Source organism: Ascaphus truei, unplaced genomic scaffold (assembly GCF_040206685.1).
Source record: "Ascaphus truei isolate aAscTru1 unplaced genomic scaffold, aAscTru1.hap1 HAP1_SCAFFOLD_737, whole genome shotgun sequence".
Classification (NCBI taxonomy): domain Eukaryota; kingdom Metazoa; phylum Chordata; class Amphibia; order Anura; family Ascaphidae; genus Ascaphus; species Ascaphus truei.
The window spans coordinates 49,315-73,291 of record NW_027457072.1 but is presented as its reverse complement, the minus strand read 5'-3'; the positions used below and the strand labels follow the sequence as shown (position 1 = coordinate 73,291).

Here is a 23,977-nt window from a genome sequence, read left to right as displayed (position 1 = left end):
TCTGTCCTGTCTGCAGTTCCTGTTCCCCGTGACCTTCCAGTGGCCTCCACCACTCTCAGCTGTACCCGGCTAGGGTGTGCTGTTCTGTGCTGAAGCACTGGATCCCCAGTTTCTGCTCTCTGCGCTGAAGCGGTGCAGTTCCGGTTCCTGCCCTGTACGCTGAAGCGGCGTAGTTCCAGTGTTCGGCTCTCTACGCTGAAGTGACTTCTACCTTGTTTCCTGATGATGACCTCAGCTGGTGACCACAACCTTCGTTCCTGTGCTGCCTGCCCTGACCCTGGCTTGTCTACCGATTACCTTCTCCAGGGTACATTTGACCACGGAATTCGCAACCCGGATCCGGCTTCGTGGTCTACGGTCAGTGTATACCTATCCCCACCACAGCCCTGCGGTCCGTTCCAGGTTTGTGGTGAGCATAACCGTTACAAGTAGCCATCTGCAGTGTCTTCTTATGCCACAGATTGTGTGTAGCTTTCAGTCCTCTCGGGAGGTTAAAATGGCCAACATAATGTGAGGCGATACAATCAGGGAACCTGTATTCTACGGCTGCATCTCCATAACCTCACCAAGACAGGTTGGATGCCGCCAGGAGTGATGCCGGCAGCTATTTTACGTTGTAGAGAAGCCCTGAAGCTTCAAGTCTAAATGGAAAAGCAGGGAGATATTCGGCAGTAAGGGGGGTTCCTGTGACTTGAATGGCATTTAGTGTCAGATAAGGCGTGTTAACACGCAACAGACCTGTAGTGAATCTGCTCCTAAGAGATGGTAGCGTGACCCCACCAAATGAATGTAATGTTAACCAATGTAGCAGGAGCCGGTGACGTAACCACACCACCTTTAAACCCCGCAGAATGGGGTGGGGGTCCGACACTGGAAGTTTGGGCCCAGGCCAGAAGTTGAGGCCCAACTTCCGCTGCCAGGGCCCTCACGCCATCACCCCACCTACTGGTGTCCCGGTAACCGCCAGACCAAACTTCCACATCCACCTGCGTGGCTCCAGCTTCCCACTGACATGGGACCGGAGTTCCCCCCCCCATCCCATATAGTAGAATTCTTGGAATAGGGATTGGGTGAGAGAAGGGGACCTTTAAACATTTCTTGCAGGGGGCCCCCAAATATGTAGTTACGCCAGTGGCAGGAGGACTTACCTCTTTAAGGAAAGTCAAGCCTGTAATTAGTGATAGAGTTGTAGGTGCGTGGGTAGGGGCCCGGCTGCCGTGTGATGCTCAGTATGTACCCGTGAGTGTTTGACACCCTTCCGAACGCCCGGCGGTCCGAGAATCACCAACAAGCGGTTATTTCCGACCAGCGTCTAGGTAGGTGGATTTACACTTGGGGCGTTCATCCACCAATTCCAGTCCCAGAACTCCCATTGCCAGACAATGACCCCATAAACCCCATATTAACAGAAACCTTACAGTGCTTATGGGGGTAGGGGGGGGCTTCGGATAGCAGGAGGGTTTGGGAATACCGACCCGCAGGAGGTGAAGGTCCGAGAGAGAAAATAAAAGTAAACATTACAGAGTAAACAGTCACCCTACAAGGACTGAAATCGGTGAGACTTTGGGGTTTTTGCACACCCTAAGAAAAAGAAACGCCTAGTAGCTCCTTTGTTAAACCCGCCCAAAAAAGCGCTGGGATTATCCAACATTTACAGTCATCTTAAGCAGGGGTGCTCAACTCCAGTTCTCAAGGCCCCTCAAAGGGTCAGGTTTTAAGGATATCCCTGCTTCAGCACAGGTGGTCCAATTAGTGGCTCACCCGTGCTGAAGCAGGGACTGATTGAGCCACCTGTGCTGAAGCAGGGATTGATTGAGCCACCTGTGCTGAAGCAGGGACTGCTTGAGCCACCTGTGCTGAAGCAGGGACTGATTGAGCCACCTGTGCTGAAGCAGGGATTGATTGAATCACCTTTGCTGAAGCTGGGATATCCTGCAAACCTGACCTGTTGGTGGCCCTCGAGCACTGGAGTTGCCCCTCCCATGCTTTAAATGAACCAATATGAGTTCTTCACCAATGCATTGCAGGGGTCGTGTTCGCTAAAGGTTTAGGATTTAGGATAAGGAGGGACGGAGGGGGTCACCTTAATATTTGAAACGCTTCTATCTCCTGAACAGGGCATCGCATTTTAAAAATAGAAACAGTGGGGGGGCTTCATCCAGTGGTGGGGAGACAAGAGAGAGGAGAGAGAAACATCGCTTGTGAGCACAGTCACATGTCTTAGACGGGTCTGTACCCCTGCCTTTCACCAATATCACCCAGCATACAGTGCTTCCACTGCAGCAAGGGATTCTGGGAAATGACATGCAAATGTGCACACAGGGTCATCTGTGGATTTCAAGCAAAAGGTGACACGGTGTGCTCATTTGCATGTCATTTCCCAGAATCCCTTGCTGCAGTGGGAGCACTGTATGCTGTGTGATAATGGTGAAAGGCAGGGTTGCAGACCTGCCTAAGACATGTGACTGTGCTTACAAGCGACATTTTCATTTGTTATATGCTAACGGTGGAGGTTTGTTGTCACCTTTTCACCCACCATAACTTATCTAATGTGTATGTATGCATGCATATATGCATATATGCGCCCTGGGGCAATCAAAGGGTTAAATGAACCTATAGATGGGACACTAGGAGCGCATGACTTTAGATATTGCATTAATAAAACAAGCTAGGCACCATAAGATGAATCTATAAATCACTTTTCAGGCCCTGTACATAGAATATCTGAATATCATTGAGTTACATCTTTAAACGGTAGATCCCCAGCTAGCAGTAAATATACGTCCTTTCCAGGGCTCTAAAATCCAAGGCCACTAGCACCTTAAACACGGGTCGATATATTTACATACGCAACGGATTTAGGTATTAATAATCAAATGAAATACAGTCGCGGTATTTGTATGAACGAATATCTGGACAGAAAAGTCCATGTTCATGTAGAAATGTCCATTCTCGTCCCGAGTCTGAGAGTCGACATATCGAGCGATTTTGCCCAATGTGATTTCGGGTGGGTCTACAGCAATTGTGGCCAACTCCAGCCCTCAAGGGCCACCAACAGCTCAGGTTTTAAGGATATCCCTGCTTCAGCACAGGTGGCTGTCACCTGTGCTGAAGCAGGGATATCCTTAAAACGTGACCTGTTGGTGGCCCGTGAGAACAGGGGTTGGCCACCCCTGGTATATAGGAACAGTTAAATAATAGACACATCCAAATGGGATCCATCAGATTTGCATGCCTTGTACCAACGTCAGAAGGAGCACCCCCTAGAGGCTTGGTGGTGATAGGCCTGATCGATCCCTTATTAAACCACGCTGGGTCTTTGCCTCTTATGCAGTGGGGGAAACAAAGGCGTTTTCCCGTGTAGCGTTGGAGATATTATGCCGCCCGTTAGGCTGGATTCCCGCAGGTTCTCTCTGCGCGTTGCATGTAGAGCTGTGTACTCCGCCGGCGCCGCGAAGGCGAAACTCTCGCTGGTCGTTGGCGGCAGATTAGCCGGCAGCGTGAACTCCTGCACCTCCTGCAAGACATCGTCGTTCAGATTACGCGGCAATGTCTCAACGTAGCTCGTGTGCGTCTAGCGCCTACATCCGTGAGAGATTAGCGTGTGGGTATTATGGAAGGAGGTGCCCAATACATATATTATAATGCGAATTAAATGATGAATGCATAACGTTTATTATAATGAAACAATATTATTATTATCTGTCTCCTTTATTGCATTAAAAAAAAAACCCGCGGCACGGATGACCTTGCGACTTCCTATTGGCTCCTGTGCCGCTGGAGTTTTAAACCTCCATATGCTTTACCCAGCCAGGGACGCTATTGGTGGCACCTTTTTTTAGGTAAGTATCCCGGGAAGCAGGGGGTAACCGCTGGTGAAATTAATGTGTTTTAGCTCCGGAGACCCCTTGTTTCAAATTATTATTATTATTATTAATAATAATAATTAAAATTATTATCAGTGATTGAGCCACCTGTGCTGAAGCAGGGATATCCATAAAAGCTGGCCTGTTGGTTGCCCTTGAGGACTGAGGTTGAGCCCCTTGACCTAGATGGAACTACACCTTTAATTAACACCTGTTAGACTCAGACAAAAATCTTATTTCAACAGGTTGCAGGAGGTTTGATACGTAGCCAGGTTAGATTGCAAGCTCTCCAGGCCAGGGATGGAATCGTGTCGCAGAGAGTGCACATATAATACATAGCGCACCAGTAAATGATTGCTGTTTATAAGTATATTGGTGAATATGATCTATCAGTAAAGGATCCTGTGCTGCGCCTGACGCTGGCTTAATAATGGGCGGTTTGTCAGTGGAACGTGCAGCCAGTTAAGTGGACCAGGAATGTGAGAGATTACTTTGTAATCAGAGGGTAGGAACTCAACCGAGGATAAGAGACACTGCGAGACCTCTTGCTATGCTGCTGCTAGGAATGGAATGAGCTGCTAAGGTTCCACCCCAGGGGTGGCTGCACAAGCATGAAGTGTTTCAGAATGTGTTATGAACCCCTTTGCATTATCTGCCCCTCTAGCGGCAAAAACGGTTAATGCCACCCGTAGTCCGTGCACTGCCCTGCTTACCGAAGTAGGTAAGGCCTGGAATGGGGAGCACAGGTGCCCGAAGCGGGTCAACTTGTTCACATCGATGTCTGCAGCAAGGTGCCGGCGTTCCTTCCTCGCTGCCATCTTCTTCATCAGTCCCTCCTGCATGCGCCCCCCTGAGACAGCCTGTGGAGCAAGAAGCGCCCGTCCCTGGGGTCAGTTGGAGGTGTCTGCAGCCTACTCAAGCCAAGTCTGTTACCCTCTCCCACCTAACACCTCTCACCGACTGCCCCACACCTCTGGAATACCTCCCCCTCAATATCCGACTGGCACCCTCTCTCTCCACCCATAGGAGCTTTCTTAAAACACACCTCTGTAACGAAGCATATGAGCCCTGCTGGCTCACACTATACATCTCATATTACTGACCATGGCCCCCTGCAGACGCACTTACCAGAACACCCTCCTACTGTCTCTGTACGTTCTCCCCACTTACCACTTAGATTGTAAGCTCTTCGGGGCAGGGACTCCTTTTCCCAATGTTACTTTTATATCTGAAGCGCTTATTCCCAGTATGTGTTATATTATTACATCCCGTGTGTTACTGCTGTGACGCGCTGGGCACGTAGATGGCGCTATACACATACATACCCTGGGAGTGCCCGCTTATCTCTCTGTGCCACAAGTTATTCGATTGGAGAATTGTTGTCCCCGTATTATAAAGCCATCAAATGCATTAATATTGTGTCCCTGCCACACCTTCCTGCTGCTTCTCTACGGCTCTTATTCTGCAAGGTGCAAATAGCCCCGACCATGTCGCCATTGACGTGAATTGGGCTCTCCATGCAAAAGAACCAGATCAGAACCGGAACTAGATCAGAACTATTTGCACTGTACAGAACATGGGCCTGCATCTCATATCATGCCATTAGAATGCAAGCTCTGTTGGTCAGGAACTTCCTGTCCCCTTTGTGTTTCCTCTCCTATTTAGTGCTCTGGCGTGTAAGTGTATATGTCACATCCTGGCATTTCCTGCATACTCCCGCTACCTGTGCACATGGTTGGTGTTACTGTATATAAAGTAGAAAATATTATTATAATGTGCAGTATAAAGCATAACTGTCACCTCTCCGCCCCTTTCACCTGTACCCCTCACTGCCCCTACCTGGGGGACTCAGTCACACTCAGTATACGCCCAGCACCTTCTCTCCCCACCTTAAGTCAAACCTTGAAACTCGCCTCTTACAGTAAATGAAGCATCTCAATAACCTGGACTCCTGGTTACTGTCCCACACCCACAGTAACCCCTACCAACGATTGTGGCCAAGCACTGCCATCTACTGCACTTACCCACCATCAAGGCCAAGCACTGCAATCTACTGCACCTACCCACCACCAAGGCCAGGCACTGCCATCTACTGCACTTACGCACCATCAAGGCCAAGCACTGCAATCTACTGCACTTACCCACCATCAAGGCCAGGCACTGCCATCTACTGCACTTACCCACCATCAAGGCCAAGCACTGCAATCTACTGCACTTACCCACCATCAAGGCCAGGCACTGCCATCTACTGCACTTACCCACCATCAAGGCCAGGCACTGCCATCTACTGCACTTACCCACCATCAAGGCCAGGCACTGCAATCTACTGCACTTACCCACCATCAAGGCCAAGCACTGCAATCTAATGCACTTACCCACCATCAAGGCCAGGCACTGCAATCTACTGCACTTACCCACCATCAAGGCCAAGCACTGCAATCTAATGCACTTACCCACCATCAAGGCCAGGCACTGCAATCTACTGCACTTACCCACCATCAAGGCCAGGCACTGCAATCTAATGCACTTACCCACCATCAAGGCCAGGCACTGCCATCTACTGCACCTACCCACCACCAAGGCCAGGCACTGCCATCTACTGCACTTACGCACCATCAAGGCCAAGCACTGCCATCTACTGCACTTACCCACCATCAAGGCCAGGCACTGCCATCTACTGCACTTACCCACCATCAAGGCCAAGCACTGCAATCTACTGCACTTACCCACCATCAAGGCCAGGCACTGCCATCTACTGCACTTACCCACCATCAAGGCCAGGCACTGCCATCTACTGCACTTACCCACCATCAAGGCCAGGCACTGCAATCTACTGCACTTACCCACCATCAAGTCCAAGCACTGCAATCTAATGCACTTACCCACCATCAAGGCCAGGCACTGCAATCTACTGCACTTACCCGCCATCAAGGCCAAGCACTGCAATCTAATGCACTTACCCACCATCAAGGCCAGGCACTGCAATCTACTGCACTTACCCACCATCAAGGCCAGGCACTGCAATCTAATGCACTTACCCACCATCAAGGCCAGGCACTGCCATCTACTGCACTTATTCCCTCACCTGCTGTCTCTGTAACTCTGCCAACATACCACTTAGATTGTAAGCTCTCCGGGGCAGGGATTTCCTTTCCTATTGTCTGACTTTGTTGCACTTATTGTATTATTATAATTCCCTGTACTGTGTTGTCTCTTTGTAAAGTGCTGAGTACACTGTGTGCTACAGTACATACATGAAGATACACTTTCAGTGCTGTTATCTACAGTTACTATTATTTAGACAGATGCCTCCGGCAGAGTTGATCGTTTTTTTTGGCGTCGGTTTCGTCTATAATCATGTGTCGCCCTGTGGTGGAGTGATAACGGCGGCAGGCAGATGTAACACGTGATAACAACATGTTAACTAGATTACGGTTTCGGCCTGCAGTACAAATCTCGCTCACCTCCCTATCATTAACGTCTGTTTCACTCTGTGGCTGGGAGCCTGCTCCTAATCCGGGCCCCATGCTTTCGGACGGGTGTGACCGTGCTGCAGATGGGAGATTAAGCATGGAATTAGAAATGCTGCCTGGGGATGGCTGATTAGAAAAGGAAAACATGGCTCTTTCCGATGAGAGGTGTATTCCTGGGCGGGATAACGCGCTCTCTTCCAGGAAGAAGGCAGGGCACCATTAACCTGCTGACAGGTGTTCCACACCAGAGGTGGCTGCATGTGTACTAGGGAAGCATCGTGGAAAATCTCTTTGGACCCATTTTTGTTGGCAGAGGGATATCGCCGCAGAATAGGAAAGCCTCCCATGCCATATAAACCGAGACGCACAGGCTTGCAGTGCAGGAATATGTAGGAATATATAAGCGTGTGGATTAGTGTGTATCTTTGTGCTTGTGTCAGTGTGCGCATGCACAACTCGGCATATCAGTGTGTCTGGTGTGGTAAGCCAACATGTATCAGTGGCTTTGTCTGTGTATTATTTGTCTGTGTCTTAGTACATATGTGTATAGGCTTACTGTGTGATTGTCCAGTGTGTATTTGTGTCTGGGAGTATGAGTGTGTTAAGGTGTGTATAATCTTCATGAGCATCAGTGTGTTTGTATGTGTCTGTGTGCCGTTGCACGGGGGTGTGAGTGCCGTTGCACGGGGGTGTCTGTGTGCCGTTGCACGGGGGTGTCTGTGTGCCGTTGCACGGGGGTGTCTGTGTGCCGTTGCACGGGGGTGTCTGTGTGCCGTTGCGCGGGGGTGTCTGTGTGCCGTTGCGCGGGGGTGTCTGTGTGCCGTTGCGCGGGGGTGTCTGTGTGCCGTTGCACGGCGGTGTCTGTGTGCCGTTGCACGGGGCTGTCTGTGTGCCGTTGCACGGGGTGTTTGTGCCGTTGCACGGGGGTGTCTGTGTGCCGTTGCACGGGGTGTGTGCCGTTGCGCGGGGTGTCTGTGTGCCGTTGCACGGGGTGCCTGTGTGCCGTTGCGCGGGGGTGTCTGGGTGCCGTTGCACGAGGTGTCTGTGTGCCGTTGCACGGGGGTGTCTGTGTGCCGTTGCACGGGGGTGTCTGTGTGCCGTTGCACGGGGTGTCTGTGTGCCGTTGCACGGGGGTGTCTGTGTGCCGTTGCGCGGGGGTGTCTGTGCCGTTGCACGGGGGTGTCTGTGTGCCATTGCACGGGGTGTGTGTGCCGTTGCACGGGGGTGTCTGTGTGCCGTTGCACGGGGGTGTCTGTGTGCCGTTGCACGGGGGTGTCTGTGTGCCGTTGCACGGGGTGTCTGTGTGCCGTTGCACGGGGTGTCTGTGTGCCGTTGCACGGGGGTGTGTGTGCCGTTGCACGGGGTGTCTGTGTGCCGTTGCACGGGGTGTCTGTGTGCCGTTGCACGGGGTGTCTGTGTGCCGTTGCACGGGGTGTCTGTGTGCCGTTGCACGGGGTGTCTGTGTGCCGTTGCACGGGGGTGTCTGTGTGCCGTTGCACGGGGTGTCTGTGTGCCGTTGCACGGGGGTGTCTGTGTGCCATTGCACGGGGGTGTCTGTGTGCCATTGCACGGGGTGTGTGTGCCGTTGCAATGGGGTGTCTGTGTGCCGTTGCACGGGGGTGTGTGTGTGCCGTTGCACGAGGTGTCTGTGTGCCGTTGCACGGGGTGTCTGTGTGCCGTTGCACGGGGGTGTCTGTGTGACATGGGGGTGTCTGCGTGCCGTTGCACGGGGGTGTCTGCGTGCCGTTGCACGGGGGTGTCTGTGTGCCGTTGCACGGGGGTGTCTGCGTGCCGTTGCGCGGGGGTGTCTGCGTGCCGTTGCGCGGGGGTGTCTGTGTGCCGTTGCGCGGGGGTGTCTGTGTGCCGTTGCGCGGCGGTGTCTGTGTGCCGTTGCGCGGGGGTGTCTGTGTGCCGTTGCACGGGGGTGTCTGTGTGCCGTTGCACGGGGGTGTGTGTGCCGTTGCACGGGGGTGTCTGTGTGCCGTTGCACGGGGGTGTCTGTGTGCCGTTGCACGGGGGTGTGTGTGCCGTTGCACGGGGGTGTCTGTGTGCCTTTGCACGGGGGTGTCTGTGTGCCGTTGCACGGCGGTGTCTGTGTGCCGTTGCACGGGGGTGTCTGTGCCGTTGCACGGGGTGTCTGTGTGCCGTAGCGTGGGGGTGTCTGTGCCGTTGCACGGGGGTGTCTGCGTGCCGTTGCGCGGAGGTGTCTGTGTGCCGTTGCACGGGGGTGTCTGTGTGCCGTTGCACGGGGGTGTCTGTGTGCCGTTGCACGGGGGTGTCTGTGTGCCGTTGCACGGGGGTGTGTGTGCCGTTGCACGGGGGTGTCTGTGTGCCGTTGCACGGGGGTGTCTGTGCCGTTGTGCGGGGGTGTCTGTGTGCCGTTGCACGGGGGTGTCTGTGTGCCGTTGCACGGGGGTGTCTGTGTGCCGTTGCACGGGGGTGTCTGTGTGCCGTTGCACGGGGGTGTCTGTGCCGTTGCACGGGGGTGTCTGCGTGCCGTTGCACGGGGGTGTCTGCGTGCCGTTGCACGGGGGTGTCTGTGTGCCGTTGCGCGGCGGTGTCTGTGTGCCGTTGCGCGGGGGTGTCTGTGTGCCGTTGCACGGGGTGTCTGTGTGCCGTTGCGCGGAGGTGTCTGTGTGCCGTTGCACGGGGGTGTCTGTGTGCCGTTGCACGGGGGTGTCTGTGTGCCGTTGCACGGGGGTGTCTGTGTGCCGTTGCACGGGGGTGTCTGTGTGCCGTTGCACGGGGGTGTGTGTGCCGTTGCACGGGGGTGTCTGTGTGCTGTTGCACGGGGGTGTCTGTGTGCCGTTGCACGGCGGTGTCTGTGTGCCGTTGCACGGGGGTGTCTGTGCCGTTGCACGGAGGTGTCTGTGTGCCGTAGCGTGGGGGTGTCTGTGCCGTTGCACGGGGGTGTCTGCGTGCCGTTGCACGGGGGTGTCTGTGTGCCGTTGCACGGCGGTGTCTGTGTGCCGTTGCACGGGGGTGTCTGTGCCGTTGCACGGAGGTGTCTGTGTGCCGTAGCGTGGGGGTGTCTGTGCCGTTGCACGGGGGTGTCTGCGTGCCGTTGCACGGGGGTGTCTGCGTGCCGTTGCACGGAGGTGTCTGTGTGCCATAGCGCGGGGGTGTCTGTGTGCCGTAGCACGGGGTGTGTGTGCCGTTGCACGGGGGTGTCTGTGTGCCGTTGCGCGGGGGTGTCTGTGTGCCGTTGCACGGAGGTGTCTGTGTGCCGTTGCACGGGGTGTCTGTGTGCCGTTGCGCGGAGGTGTCTGTGTGCCGTTGCACGGGGTGTGTCTGTGCCGTTGCACGGGGGTGTCTGTGTGCCGTTGCACGGGGGTGTCTGTGTGGCACGGGGGTGTCTGCGTGCCGTTGCACGGGGGTGTCTGCGTGCCGTTGCGCGGGGGTGTCTGCGTGCCGTTGCACGGAGGTGTCTGTGTGCCGTTGCACGGGGGTGTCTGTGCCGTTGCGCGGGGGTGTCTGCGTGCCGTTGCGCGGGGGTGTCTGCGTGCCGTTGCGCGGGGTGTCTGTGTGCCGTTGCGCGGGGGTGTCTGTGTGCCGTTGCGCGGGGGTGTCTGTGTGCCGTTGCACGGGGGTGTCTGTGTGCCGTTGCACGGGGGTGTCTGTGTGCCGTTGCACGGGGGTGTCTGTGTGCCGTTGCACGGGGGTGTCTGTGTGCCGTTGCACGGGGCTGTCTGTGTGCCGTTGCGCGGGGGTATCTGTGTGCCGTTGCGCGGGTGTGTCTGTGTGCCGTTGCACGGGGGTGTCTGTGTGCCGTTGCACGGGGGTGTCTGGGTGCCGTTGCACGGGGGTGTCTGCGTGCCGTTGCACGGGGGTGTCTGCGTGCCGTTGCACGGGGGTGTCTGCGTGCCGTTGCACGGGGGTGTCTGCGTGCCGTTGCACGGGGGTGTCTGCGTGCCGTTGCACGGGGGTGTCTGCGTGCCGTTGCACGGGGGTGTCTGCGTGCCGTTGCACGGGGGTGTCTGCGTGCCGTAGCACGGGGGTGTCTGCGTGCCGTTGCACGGGGGTGTCTGCGTGCCGTTTCACGGGGGTGTCTGCGTGCCCCCGGCACGGGGGTGTCTGCGTGCCGTTGCACGGGGGTGTCTGTGTGCCATTGCGCGGGGGTGTCTGTGTGCCGTTGCACGGAGGTGTCTGTGTGCCGTTGCACGGGGTGTCTGTGTGCCGTTGCACGGGGGTGTCTGTGTGCCGTTGCGCGGGGGTGTGTGTGCCGTTGCACGGGGGTGTCTGTGTGCCGTTGCACCGGGGTGTCTGTGTGCCGTTGCACGGCGGTGTCTGTGTGCCGTTGCATGGGGGTGTCTGTGCCATTGCACGGAGGTGTCTGTGTGCCGTAGCGCGGGGGTGTCTGTGCCGTTGCACGGGGGTGTCTGTGCCGTTGCACGGGGGTGTCTGTGTGCCGTTGCACGGCGTTGTCTGTGTGCCGTTGCACGGGGGTGTCTGTGCCGTTGCACGGAGGTGTCTGTGTGCCGTTGCACGGAGGTGTCTGTGTGCCGTTGAACGGGGGTGTCTGTGTGCCGTTGCACGGGGTGTGTGTGCCGTTGCACGGGGTGTGTGTGCCGTTGCACGGAGGTGTCTGTGTGCCGTTGCACGGAGGTGTCTGTGTGCCATTGCACGGGGTGTCTGTGTGCCGTTGCACGGGGGTGTCTGTGCCGTTGCACGGAGGTGTCTGTGTGCCGTTGCACGGAGGTGTCTGTGTGCCGTTGCACGGGGGTGTCTGTGTGCCATTGCACGGGGGTGTCTGTGTGCCGTTGCACGGGGGTGTCTGTGTGCCATTGCACGGGGGTGTCTGTGTGCCGTTGCACGGGGGTGTCTGTGTGCCGTTGCACGGGGTGTCTGGGTGCCGTTGCACGGGGGTGTCTGGGTGCCGTTGCACGGGGGTGTCTGTGTGCCGTTGCACGGGGGTGTCTGGGTGCCGTTGCGCGGGGTGTCTGTGTGCCGTTGCGCGGGGTGTCTGGGTGCCGTTGCACGGGGGTGTCTGTGTGCCGTTGCACGGGGGTGTCTGTGTGCCGTTGCGCGGGGTGTCTGTGTGCCGTTGCACGGGGGTGTCTGTGTGCCGTTGCACGGGGGTGTCTGTGTGCCGTTGCACGGGGGTGTCTGTGTGCCGTTGCACGGAGGTTTCTGTGTGCCGTTGCACGGGGGTGTCTGTGTGCCGTTGCACGGGGGTGTGTGCCGTTGCACGGGGGTGTCTGTGTGCCGTTGCATGGGGGTGTCTGTGTGCCGTTGCACGGGGGTATCTGTGCCGTTGCACGGAGGTGTCTGTGTGCCGTAGCGCGTGGGTGTCTGCGTGCCATTGCACGGAGGTGTCTGTGTGCCGTTGCACGGGGGTGTCTGTGTGCCGTAGCACGGGGTGTGTGTGCCGTTGCACGGGGGTGTCTGTGTGCCGTTGCACGGGGTGTGTGTGCCGTTGCACGGGGGTGTCTGTGTGCCGTTGCATGGGGTGTGTGTGCCGTTGCACGGGGGTGTCTGCGTGCCGTTGCACGGGGTGTGTGTGCCGTTGCACGGGGGTGTCTGTGTGCCGTTGCACGGGGTGCCTGTGTGCCGTTGCACGGGGGTGTCTGTGTGCCGTGTCACGGCGGTGTCTGTGTGCCGTAGCACGGTGGTGTCTGTGTGCCGTTGCACGGGGGTGTCTGTGTGCCGTTGCGCGGGGTGTCTGTGTGCCGTTGCGCGGGGTGTCTGGGTGCCGTTGCACGGGGGTGTCTGTGTGCCGTTGCACGGGGGTGTCTGTGTGCCGTTGCACGGGGGTGTCTGTGTGCCGTTGCGCGGGGTGTCTGTGTGCCGTTGCACGGGGGTGTCTGTGTGCCGTTGCACGGGGGTGTCTGTGTGCCGTTGCACGGGGGTGTCTGTGTGCCGTTGCACGGCGGTGTCTGTGTGCCGTTGCACGGGGGTGTCTGTGCCGTTGCGCGGGGGTGTCTGTGTGCCGTTGCACGGGGGTGTCTGTGTGCCGTTGCACGGGGGTGTCTGTGTGCCGTTGCACGGGGGTGTCTGTGTGCCGTTGCACGGGGGTGTCTGTGCCGTTGCACGGGGGTGTCTGCGTGCCGTTGCACGGGGGTGTCTGCGTGCCGTTGCACGGGGGTGTCTGTGTGCCGTTGCGCGGCGGTGTCTGTGTGCCGTTGCGCGGGGGTGTGTGTGCCGTTGCACGGGGTGTCTGTGTGCCGTTGCACGGGGTGTCTGTGTGCCGTTGCACGGGGTGTCTGTGTGCCGTTGCACGGGGTGTCTGTGTGCCGTTGCACGGGGTGTCTGTGTGCCGTTGCACGGGGGTGTCTGTGTGCCGTTGCACGGGGTGTCTGTGTGCCGTTGCACGGGGGTGTCTGTGTGCCATTGCACGGGGGTGTCTGTGTGCCATTGCACGGGGTGTGTGTGCCGTTGCAATGGGGTGTCTGTGTGCCGTTGCACGGGGGTGTGTGTGTGCCGTTGCACGAGGTGTCTGTGTGCCGTTGCACGGGGTGTCTGTGTGCCGTTGCACGGGGGTGTCTGTGTGACATGGGGGTGTCTGCGTGCTGTTGCACGGGGGTGTCTGCGTGCCGTTGCACGGGGGTGTCTGTGTGCCGTTGCGCGGCGGTGTCTGTGTGCCGTTGCGCGGGGGTGTCTGTGTGCCGTTGCACGGGGTGTCTGTGTGCCGTTGCGCGGAGGTGTCTGTGTGCCGTTGCACGGGGGTGTCTGTGTGCCGTTGCACGGGGGTGTCTGTGTGCCGTTGCACGGGGGTGTCTGTGTGCCGTTGCACGGGGGTGTCTGTGTGCCGTTGCACGGGGGTGTGTGTGCCGTTGCACGGGGGTGTCTGTGTGCTGTTGCACGGGGGTGTCTGTGTGCCGTTGCACGGCGGTGTCTGTGTGCCGTTGCACGGGGGTGTCTGTGCCGTTGCACGGAGGTGTCTGTGTGCCGTAGCGTGGGGGTGTCTGTGCCGTTGCACGGGGGTGTCTGCGTGCCGTTGCACGGGGGTGTCTGTGTGCCGTTGCACGGCGGTGTCTGTGTGCCGTTGCACGGGGGTGTCTGTGCCGTTGCACGGAGGTGTCTGTGTGCCGTAGCGTGGGGGTGTCTGTGCCGTTGCACGGGGGTGTCTGCGTGCCGTTGCACGGGGGTGTCTGCGTGCCGTTGCACGGAGGTGTCTGTGTGCCATAGCGCGGGGGTGTCTGTGTGCCGTAGCACGGGGTGTGTGTGCCGTTGCACGGGGGTGTCTGTGTGCCGTTGCGCGGGGGTGTCTGTGTGCCGTTGCACGGAGGTGTCTGTGTGCCGTTGCACGGGGTGTCTGTGTGCCGTTGCGCGGAGGTGTCTGTGTGCCGTTGCACGGGGTGTGTCTGTGCCGTTGCACGGGGGTGTCTGTGTGCCGTTGCACGGGGGTGTCTGTGTGGCACGGGGGTGTCTGCGTGCCGTTGCACGGGGGTGTCTGCGTGCCGTTGCGCGGGGGTGTCTGCGTGCCGTTGCACGGAGGTGTCTGTGTGCCGTTGCACGGGGGTGTCTGTGCCGTTGCGCGGGGGTGTCTGCGTGCCGTTGCGCGGGGGTGTCTGCGTGCCGTTGCGCGGGGTGTCTGTGTGCCGTTGCGCGGGGGTGTCTGTGTGCCGTTGCGCGGGGGTGTCTGTGTGCCGTTGCACGGGGGTGTCTGTGTGCCGTTGCACGGGGGTGTCTGTGTGCCGTTGCACGGGGGTGTCTGTGTGCCGTTGCACGGGGGTGTCTGTGTGCCGTTGCACGGGGCTGTCTGTGTGCCGTTGCGCGGGGGTATCTGTGTGCCGTTGCGCGGGTGTGTCTGTGTGCCGTTGCACGGGGGTGTCTGTGTGCCGTTGCACGGGGGTGTCTGGGTGCCGTTGCACGGGGGTGTCTGCGTGCCGTTGCACGGGGGTGTCTGCGTGCCGTTGCACGGGGGTGTCTGCGTGCCGTTGCACGGGGGTGTCTGCGTGCCGTTGCACGGGGGTGTCTGCGTGCCGTTGCACGGTGGTGTCTGCGTGCCGTTGCACGGGGGTGTCTGCGTGCCGTTGCACGGGGGTGTCTGCGTGCCGTAGCACGGGGGTGTCTGCGTGCCGTTGCACGGGGGTGTCTGCGTGCCGTTGCGCGGCGGTGTCTGTGTGCCGTTGCGCGGGGGTGTGTGTGCCGTTGCACGGGGTGTCTGTGTGCCGTTGCACGGGGTGTCTGTGTGCCGTTGCACGGGGTGTCTGTGTGCCGTTGCACGGGGTGTCTGTGTGCCGTTGCACGGGGTGTCTGTGTGCCGTTGCACGGGGGTGTCTGTGTGCCGTTGCACGGGGTGTCTGTGTGCCGTTGCACGGGGGTGTCTGTGTGCCATTGCACGGGGGTGTCTGTGTGCCATTGCACGGGGTGTGTGTGCCGTTGCAATGGGGTGTCTGTGTGCCGTTGCACGGGGGTGTGTGTGTGCCGTTGCACGAGGTGTCTGTGTGCCGTTGCACGGGGTGTCTGTGTGCCGTTGCACGGGGGTGTCTGTGTGACATGGGGGTGTCTGCGTGCTGTTGCACGGGGGTGTCTGCGTGCCGTTGCACGGGGGTGTCTGTGTGCCGTTGCGCGGCGGTGTCTGTGTGCCGTTGCGCGGGGGTGTCTGTGTGCCGTTGCACGGGGTGTCTGTGTGCCGTTGCGCGGAGGTGTCTGTGTGCCGTTGCACGGGGGTGTCTGTGTGCCGTTGCACGGGGGTGTCTGTGTGCCGTTGCACGGGGGTGTCTGTGTGCCGTTGCACGGGGGTGTCTGTGTGCCGTTGCACGGGGGTGTGTGTGCCGTTGCACGGGGGTGTCTGTGTGCTGTTGCACGGGGGTGTCTGTGTGCCGTTGCACGGCGGTGTCTGTGTGCCGTTGCACGGGGGTGTCTGTGCCGTTGCACGGAGGTGTCTGTGTGCCGTAGCGTGGGGGTGTCTGTGCCGTTGCACGGGGGTGTCTGCGTGCCGTTGCACGGGGGTGTCTGTGTGCCGTTGCACGGCGGTGTCTGTGTGCCGTTGCACGGGGGTGTCTGTGCCGTTGCACGGAGGTGTCTGTGTGCCGTAGCGTGGGGGTGTCTGTGCCGTTGCACGGGGGTGTCTGCGTGCCGTTGCACGGGGGTGTCTGCGTGCCGTTGCACGGAGGTGTCTGTGTGCCATAGCGCGGGGGTGTCTGTGTGCCGTAGCACGGGGTGTGTGTGCCGTTGCACGGGGGTGTCTGTGTGCCGTTGCGCGGGGGTGTCTGTGTGCCGTTGCACGGAGGTGTCTGTGTGCCGTTGCACGGGGTGTCTGTGTGCCGTTGCGCGGAGGTGTCTGTGTGCCGTTGCACGGGGTGTGTCTGTGCCGTTGCACGGGGGTGTCTGTGTGCCGTTGCACGGGGGTGTCTGTGTGGCACGGGGGTGTCTGCGTGCCGTTGCACGGGGGTGTCTGCGTGCCGTTGCGCGGGGGTGTCTGCGTGCCGTTGCACGGAGGTGTCTGTGTGCCGTTGCACGGGGGTGTCTGTGCCGTTGCGCGGGGGTGTCTGCGTGCCGTTGCGCGGGGGTGTCTGCGTGCCGTTGCGCGGGGTGTCTGTGTGCCGTTGCGCGGGGGTGTCTGTGTGCCGTTGCGCGGGGGTGTCTGTGTGCCGTTGCACGGGGGTGTCTGTGTGCCGTTGCACGGGGGTGTCTGTGTGCCGTTGCACGGGGGTGTCTGTGTGCCGTTGCACGGGGGTGTCTGTGTGCCGTTGCACGGGGCTGTCTGTGTGCCGTTGCGCGGGGGTATCTGTGTGCCGTTGCGCGGGTGTGTCTGTGTGCCGTTGCACGGGGGTGTCTGTGTGCCGTTGCACGGGGGTGTCTGGGTGCCGTTGCACGGGGGTGTCTGCGTGCCGTTGCACGGGGGTGTCTGCGTGCCGTTGCACGGGGGTGTCTGCGTGCCGTTGCACGGGGGTGTCTGCGTGCCGTTGCACGGGGGTGTCTGCGTGCCGTTGCACGGGGGTGTCTGCGTGCCGTTGCACGGGGGTGTCTGCGTGCCGTTGCACGGGGGTGTCTGCGTGCCGTAGCACGGGGGTGTCTGCGTGCCGTTGCACGGGGGTGTCTGCGTGCCGTTTCACGGGGGTGTCTGCGTGCCCCCGGCACGGGGGTGTCTGCGTGCCGTTGCACGGGGGTGTCTGTGTGCCATTGCGCGGGGGTGTCTGTGTGCCGTTGCACGGAGGTGTCTGTGTGCCGTTGCACGGGGTGTCTGTGTGCCGTTGCACGGGGGTGTCTGTGTGCCGTTGCGCGGGGGTGTGTGTGCCGTTGCACGGGGGTGTCTGTGTGCCGTTGCACCGGGGTGTCTGTGTGCCGTTGCACGGCGGTGTCTGTGTGCCGTTGCATGGGGGTGTCTGTGCCATTGCACGGAGGTGTCTGTGTGCCGTAGCGCGGGGGTGTCTGTGCCGTTGCACGGGGGTGTCTGTGCCGTTGCACGGGGGTGTCTGTGTGCCGTTGCACGGCGTTGTCTGTGTGCCGTTGCACGGGGGTGTCTGTGCCGTTGCACGGAGGTGTCTGTGTGCCGTTGCACGGAGGTGTCTGTGTGCCGTTGAACGGGGGTGTCTGTGTGCCGTTGCACGGGGTGTGTGTGCCGTTGCACGGGGTGTGTGTGCCGTTGCACGGAGGTGTCTGTGTGCCGTTGCACGGAGGTGTCTGTGTGCCATTGCACGGGGTGTCTGTGTGCCGTTGCACGGGGGTGTCTGTGCCGTTGCACGGAGGTGTCTGTGTGCCGTTGCACGGAGGTGTCTGTGTGCCGTTGCACGGGGGTGTCTGTGTGCCATTGCACGGGGGTGTCTGTGTGCCGTTGCACGGGGGTGTCTGTGTGCCATTGCACGGGGGTGTCTGTGTGCCGTTGCACGGGGGTGTCTGTGTGCCGTTGCACGGGGTGTCTGGGTGCCGTTGCACGGGGGTGTCTGGGTGCCGTTGCACGGGGGTGTCTGTGTGCCGTTGCACGGGGGTGTCTGGGTGCCGTTGCGCGGGGTGTCTGTGTGCCGTTGCGCGGGGTGTCTGGGTGCCGTTGCACGGGGGTGTCTGTGTGCCGTTGCACGGGGGTGTCTGTGTGCCGTTGCGCGGGGTGTCTGTGTGCCGTTGCACGGGGGTGTCTGTGTGCCGTTGCACGGGGGTGTCTGTGTGCCGTTGCACGGGGGTGTCTGTGTGCCGTTGCACGGAGGTTTCTGTGTGCCGTTGCACGGGGGTGTCTGTGTGCCGTTGCACGGGGGTGTGTGCCGTTGCACGGGGGTGTCTGTGTGCCGTTGCATGGGGGTGTCTGTGTGCCGTTGCACGGGGGTATCTGTGCCGTTGCACGGAGGTGTCTGTGTGCCGTAGCGCGTGGGTGTCTGCGTGCCATTGCACGGAGGTGTCTGTGTGCCGTTGCACGGGGGTGTCTGTGTGCCGTAGCACGGGGTGTGTGTGCCGTTGCACGGGGGTGTCTGTGTGCCGTTGCACGGGGTGTGTGTGCCGTTGCACGGGGGTGTCTGTGTGCCGTTGCATGGGGTGTGTGTGCCGTTGCACGGGGGTGTCTGCGTGCCGTTGCACGGGGTGTGTGTGCCGTTGCACGGGGGTGTCTGTGTGCCGTTGCACGGGGTGCCTGTGTGCCGTTGCACGGGGGTGTCTGTGTGCCGTGTCACGGCGGTGTCTGTGTGCCGTAGCACGGTGGTGTCTGTGTGCCGTTGCACGGGGGTGTCTGTGTGCCGTTGCGCGGGGTGTCTGTGTGCCGTTGCGCGGGGTGTCTGGGTGCCGTTGCACGGGGGTGTCTGTGTGCCGTTGCACGGGGGTGTCTGTGTGCCGTTGCGCGGGGTGTCTGTGTGCCGTTGCACGGGGGTGTCTGTGTGCCGTTGCACGGGGGTGTCTGTGTGCCGTTGCACGGGGGTGTCTGTGTGCCGTTGCACGGCGGTGTCTGTGTGACGTTGCACGGGGGTGTCTGTGCCGTTGTGCGGGGGTGTCTGTGTGCCGTTGCACGGGGGTGTCTGTGTGCCGTTGCACGGGGGTGTCTGTGTGCCGTTGCACGGGGGTGTCTGTGTGCCGTTGCACGGGGGTGTCTGTGCCGTTGCACGGGGGTGTCTGCGTGCCGTTGCACGGGGGTGTCTGCGTGCCGTTGCACGGGGGTGTCTGTGTGCCGTTGCGCGGCGGTGTCTGTGTGCCGTTGCGCGGGGGTGTCTGTGTGCCGTTGCACGGGGTGTCTGTGTGCCGTTGCGCGGAGGTGTCTGTGTGCCGTTGCACGGGGGTGTCTGTGTGCCGTTGCACGGGGGTGTCTGTGTGCCGTTGCACGGGGGTGTCTGTGTGCCGTTGCACGGGGGTGTCTGTGTGCCGTTGCACGGGGGTGTGTGTGCCGTTGCACGGGGGTGTCTGTGTGCTGTTGCACGGGGGTGTCTGTGTGCCGTTGCACGGCGGTGTCTGTGTGCCGTTGCACGGGGGTGTCTGTGCCGTTGCACGGAGGTGTCTGTGTGCCGTAGCGTGGGGGTGTCTGTGCCGTTGCACGGGGGTGTCTGCGTGCCGTTGCACGGGGGTGTCTGTGTGCCGTTGCACGGCGGTGTCTGTGTGCCGTTGCACGGGGGTGTCTGTGCCGTTGCACGGAGGTGTCTGTGTGCCGTAGCGTGGGGGTGTCTGTGCCGTTGCACGGGGGTGTCTGCGTGCCGTTGCACGGGGGTGTCTGTGTGCCGTTGCACGGAGGTGTCTGTGCCGTTGCACGGGGGTGTCTGTGTGCCGTTGCACGGGGGTGTCTGTGCCGTTGCACGGGGGTGTCTGTGCCGTTGCACGGAGGTGTCTGTGTGCCGTAGCGTGGGGGTGTCTGTGCCGTTGCACGGGGGTGTCTGCGTGCCGTTGCACGGGGGTGTCTGCGTGCCGTTGCACGGAGGTGTCTGTGTGCCATAGCGCGGGGGTGTCTGTGTGCCGTAGCACGGGGTGTGTGTGCCGTTGCACGGGGGTGTCTGTGTGCCGTTGCGCGGGGGTGTCTGTGTGCCGTTGCACGGAGGTGTCTGTGTGCCGTTGCACGGGGTGTCTGTGTGCCGTTGCGCGGAGGTGTCTGTGTGCCGTTGCACGGGGTGTGTCTGTGCCGTTGCACGGGGGTGTCTGTGTGCCGTTGCACGGGGGTGTCTGTGTGGCACGGGGGTGTCTGCGTGCCGTTGCACGGGGGTGTCTGCATGCCGTTGCGCGGGGGTGTCTGCGTGCCGTTGCACGGAGGTGTCTGTGTGCCGTTGCACGGGGGTGTCTGTGTGCCGTAGCACGGGGTGTGTGTGCCGTTGCACGGGGGTGTCTGTGTGCCGTTGCGCGGGGGTGTCTGTGTGCCGTTGCACGGAGGTGTCTGTGTGCCGTTGCACGGGGTGTCTGTGTGCCGTTGCGCGGAGGTGTCTGTGTGCCGTTGCACGGGGTGTGTCTGTGCCGTTGCACGGGGGTGTCTGTGTGCCGTTGCACGGGGGTGTCTGTGTGGCACGGGGGTGTCTGCGTGCCGTTGCACGGGGGTGTCTGCGTGCCGTTGCGCGGGGGTGTCTGCGTGCCGTTGCACGGAGGTGTCTGTGTGCCGTTGCACGGGGGTGTCTGTGCCGTTGCGCGGGGGTGTCTGCGTGCCGTTGCGCGGGGTGTCTGCGTGCCGTTGCGCGGGGGTGTCTGTGTGCCGTTGCGCGGGGGTGTCTGTGTGCCGTTGCACGGGGGTGTCTGTGTGCCGTTGCACGGGGGTGTCTGTGTGCCGTTGCACGGGGGTGTCTGTGTGCCGTTGCACGGGGGTGTCTGTGTGCCGTTGCACGGGGCTGTCTGTGTGCCGTTGCGCGGGGGTATCTGTGTGCCGTTGCGCGGGTGTGTCTGTGTGCCGTTGCACGGGGGTGTCTGTGTGCCGTTGCACGGGGGTGTCTGGGTGCCGTTGCACGGGGGTGTCTGCGTGCCGTTGCACGGGGGTGTCTGCGTGCCGTTGCACGGGGGTGTCTGCATGCCGTTGCACGGGGGTGTCTGCGTGCCGTTGCACGGGGGTGTCTGCGTGCCGTTGCACGGGGGTGTCTGCGTGCCGTTGCACGGGGGTGTCTGCGTGCCGTAGCACGGGGGTGTCTGCGTGCCGTTGCACGGGGGTGTCTGCGTGCCGTTTCACGGGGGTGTCTGCGTGCCCCCGGCACGGGGGTGTCTGCGTGCCGTTGCACGGGGGTGTCTGTGTGCCATTGCGCGGGGGTGTCTGTGTGCCGTTGCACGGAGGTGTCTGTGTGCCGTTGCACGGGGTGTCTGTGTGCCGTTGCACGGGGGTGTCTGTGTGCCGTTGCGCGGGGGTGTGTGTGCCGTTGCACGGGGGTGTCTGTGTGCCGTTGCACCGGGGTGTCTGTGTGCCGTTGCACGGCGGTGTCTGTGTGCCGTTGCATGGGGGTGTCTGTGCCATTGCACGGAGGTGTCTGTGTGCCGTAGCGCGGGGGTGTCTGTGCCGTTGCACGGGGGTGTCTGTGCCGTTGCACGGGGGTGTCTGTGTGCCGTTGCACGGCGTTGTCTGTGTGCCGTTGCACGGGGGTGTCTGTGCCGTTGCACGGAGGTGTCTGTGTGCCGTTGCACGGAGGTGTCTGTGTGCCGTTGAACGGGGGTGTCTGTGTGCCGTTGCACGGGGTGTGTATGCCGTTGCACGGGGTGTGTGTGCCGTTGCACGGAGGTGTCTGTGTGCCGTTGCACGGGGGTGTCTGTGTGCCATTGCACGGGGTGTCTGTGTGCCGTTGCACGGGGGTGTCTGTGCCGTTGCACGGAGGTGTCTGTGTGCCGTTGCACGGAGGTGTCTGTGTGCTGTTGCACGGGGGTGTCTGTGTGCCATTGCACGGGGGTGTCTGTGTGCCGTTGCACGGGGGTGTCTGTGTGCCATTGCACGGGGGTGTCTGTGTGCCGTTGCACGGGGGTGTCTGTGTGCCGTTGCACGGGGTGTCTGGGTGCCGTTGCACGGGGGTGTCTGGGTGCCGTTGCACGGGGGTGTCTGTGTGCCGTTGCACGGGGGTGTCTGGGTGCCGTTGCGCGGGGTGTCTGTGTGCCGTTGCGCGGGGTGTCTGGGTGCCGTTGCACGGGGGTGTCTGTGTGCCGTTGCACGGGGGTGTCTGTGTGCCGTTGCGCGGTGTGTCTGTGTGCCGTTGCACGGGGGTGTCTGTGTGCCGTTGCACGGGGGTGTCTGTGTGCCGTTGCACGGGGGTGTCTGTGTGCCGTTGCACGGAGGTTTCTGTGTGCCGTTGCACGGGGGTGTCTGTGTGCCGTTGCACGGGGGTGTGTGCCGTTGCACGGGGGTGTCTGTGTGCCGTTGCATGGGGGTGTCTGTGTGCCGTTGCACGGGGGTATCTGTGCCGTTGCACGGAGGTGTCTGTGTGCCGTAGCGCGTGGGTGTCTGCGTGCCATTGCACGGAGGTGTCTGTGTGCCGTTGCACGGGGGTGTCTGTGTGCCGTAGCACGGGGTGTGTGTGCCGTTGCACGGGGGTGTCTGTGTGCCGTTGCACGGGGTGTGTGTGCCGTTGCACGGGGGTGTCTGTGTGCCGTTGCATGGGGTGTGTGTGCCGTTGCACGGGGGTGTCTGCGTGCCGTTGCACGGGGTGTGTGTGCCGTTGCACGGGGGTGTCTGTGTGCCGTTGCACGGGGTGCCTGTGTGCCGTTGCACGGGGGTGTCTGTGTGCCGTTGCACGGCGGTGTCTGTGTGCCGTAGCACGGTGGTGTCTGTGTGCCGTTGCACGGGGGTGTCTGTGTGCCGTTGCGCGGGGTGTCTGTGTGCCGTTGCGCGGGGTGTCTGGGTGCCGTTGCACGGGGGTGTCTGTGTGCCGTTGCACGGGGGTGTCTGTGTGCCGTTGCGCGGGGTGTCTGTGTGCCGTTGCATGGGGGTGTCTGTGTGCCGTTGCACGGGGGTGTCTGTGTGCCGTTGCACGGAGGTTTCTGTGTGCCGTTGCACGGGGGTGTCTGTGTGCCGTTGCACGGAGGTTTCTGCGTGCCGTTGCACGGGGGTGTCTGCGTGCCGTTGCACGGGGGTGTCTGTGTGCCATTGCACGGGGGTGTCTGTGTGCCGTTGCATGGGGGTATCTGTGCCGTTGCACGGAGGTGTCTGCGTGCCGTAGCGCGGGGGTGTCTGCGTGCCGTTGCACGGAGGTGTCTGTGTGCCGTTGCACGGGGGTGTCTGTGTGCCGTAGCACGGGGTGTGTGTGCCGTTGCACGGGGGTGTCTGTGTGCCGTTGCACGGGGTGTGTGTGCCGTTGCACGGGGGTGTCTGTGTGCCGTTGCATGGGGTGTGTGTGCCGTTGCACAGGGGTGTCTGCGTGCCGTTGCACGGGGTGTGTGTGCCGTTGCACGGGGGTGTCTGTGTGCCGTTGCACGGGGTGCCTGTGTGCCGTTGCACGGGGGTGTCTGTGTGCCGTTGCACGGCGGTGTCTGTGTGCCGTAGCACGGTGGTGTCTGTGTGCCGTTACACGGGGGTGTCTGTGCCGTTGCACGGGGTGTCTGTGCCGTTGCACGGGGGTGTCTGTGTGCCATTGCACGGGAGTGTCTGTGTGCCGTTGCACGGGGGTGTCTGTGTGCCGTTGCACGGAGGTGTCTGTGTGTCGTTGCACGGGGGTGTCTGTATGCCGTTGCACGGGGGTGTCTGTGTGCCGTTGCACGGGGGTGTCTGTGTGCCGTTGCACTGGGGTGTCTGTGTGCCGTTGCACGGGGGTGTCTGTGTGCCGTTGCACGGAGGTTTCTGTGTGCCGTTGCACGGGGGTGTCTGTGTGCCGTTGCACGGAGGTTTCTGCGTGCCGTTGC

At 61.2% G+C, this 23,977-nt stretch overlaps 1 protein-coding gene across 1 annotated transcript in view; it reads right to left on the bottom strand.

The window, feature by feature from the left end:
- Window positions 1-2,464: 2,464 nt before the first annotated feature.
- The window catches only part of LOC142486098 (cilia- and flagella-associated protein 337-like), a gene marked incomplete at its 5' end in the record, with an annotated part of 69,966 nt that continues 48,453 nt past the window's right edge, over window positions 2,465-23,977 (bottom strand). Inside the window, 3 exons of the mRNA XM_075584759.1 lie at window positions 2,465-3,517; window positions 4,580-4,726; window positions 7,331-7,416. Of these exons, the coding sequence (XP_075440874.1) occupies window positions 3,302-3,517; window positions 4,580-4,726; window positions 7,331-7,416 (449 nt within the window). The remainder of the gene's footprint in view (window positions 3,518-4,579; window positions 4,727-7,330; window positions 7,417-23,977) is intronic.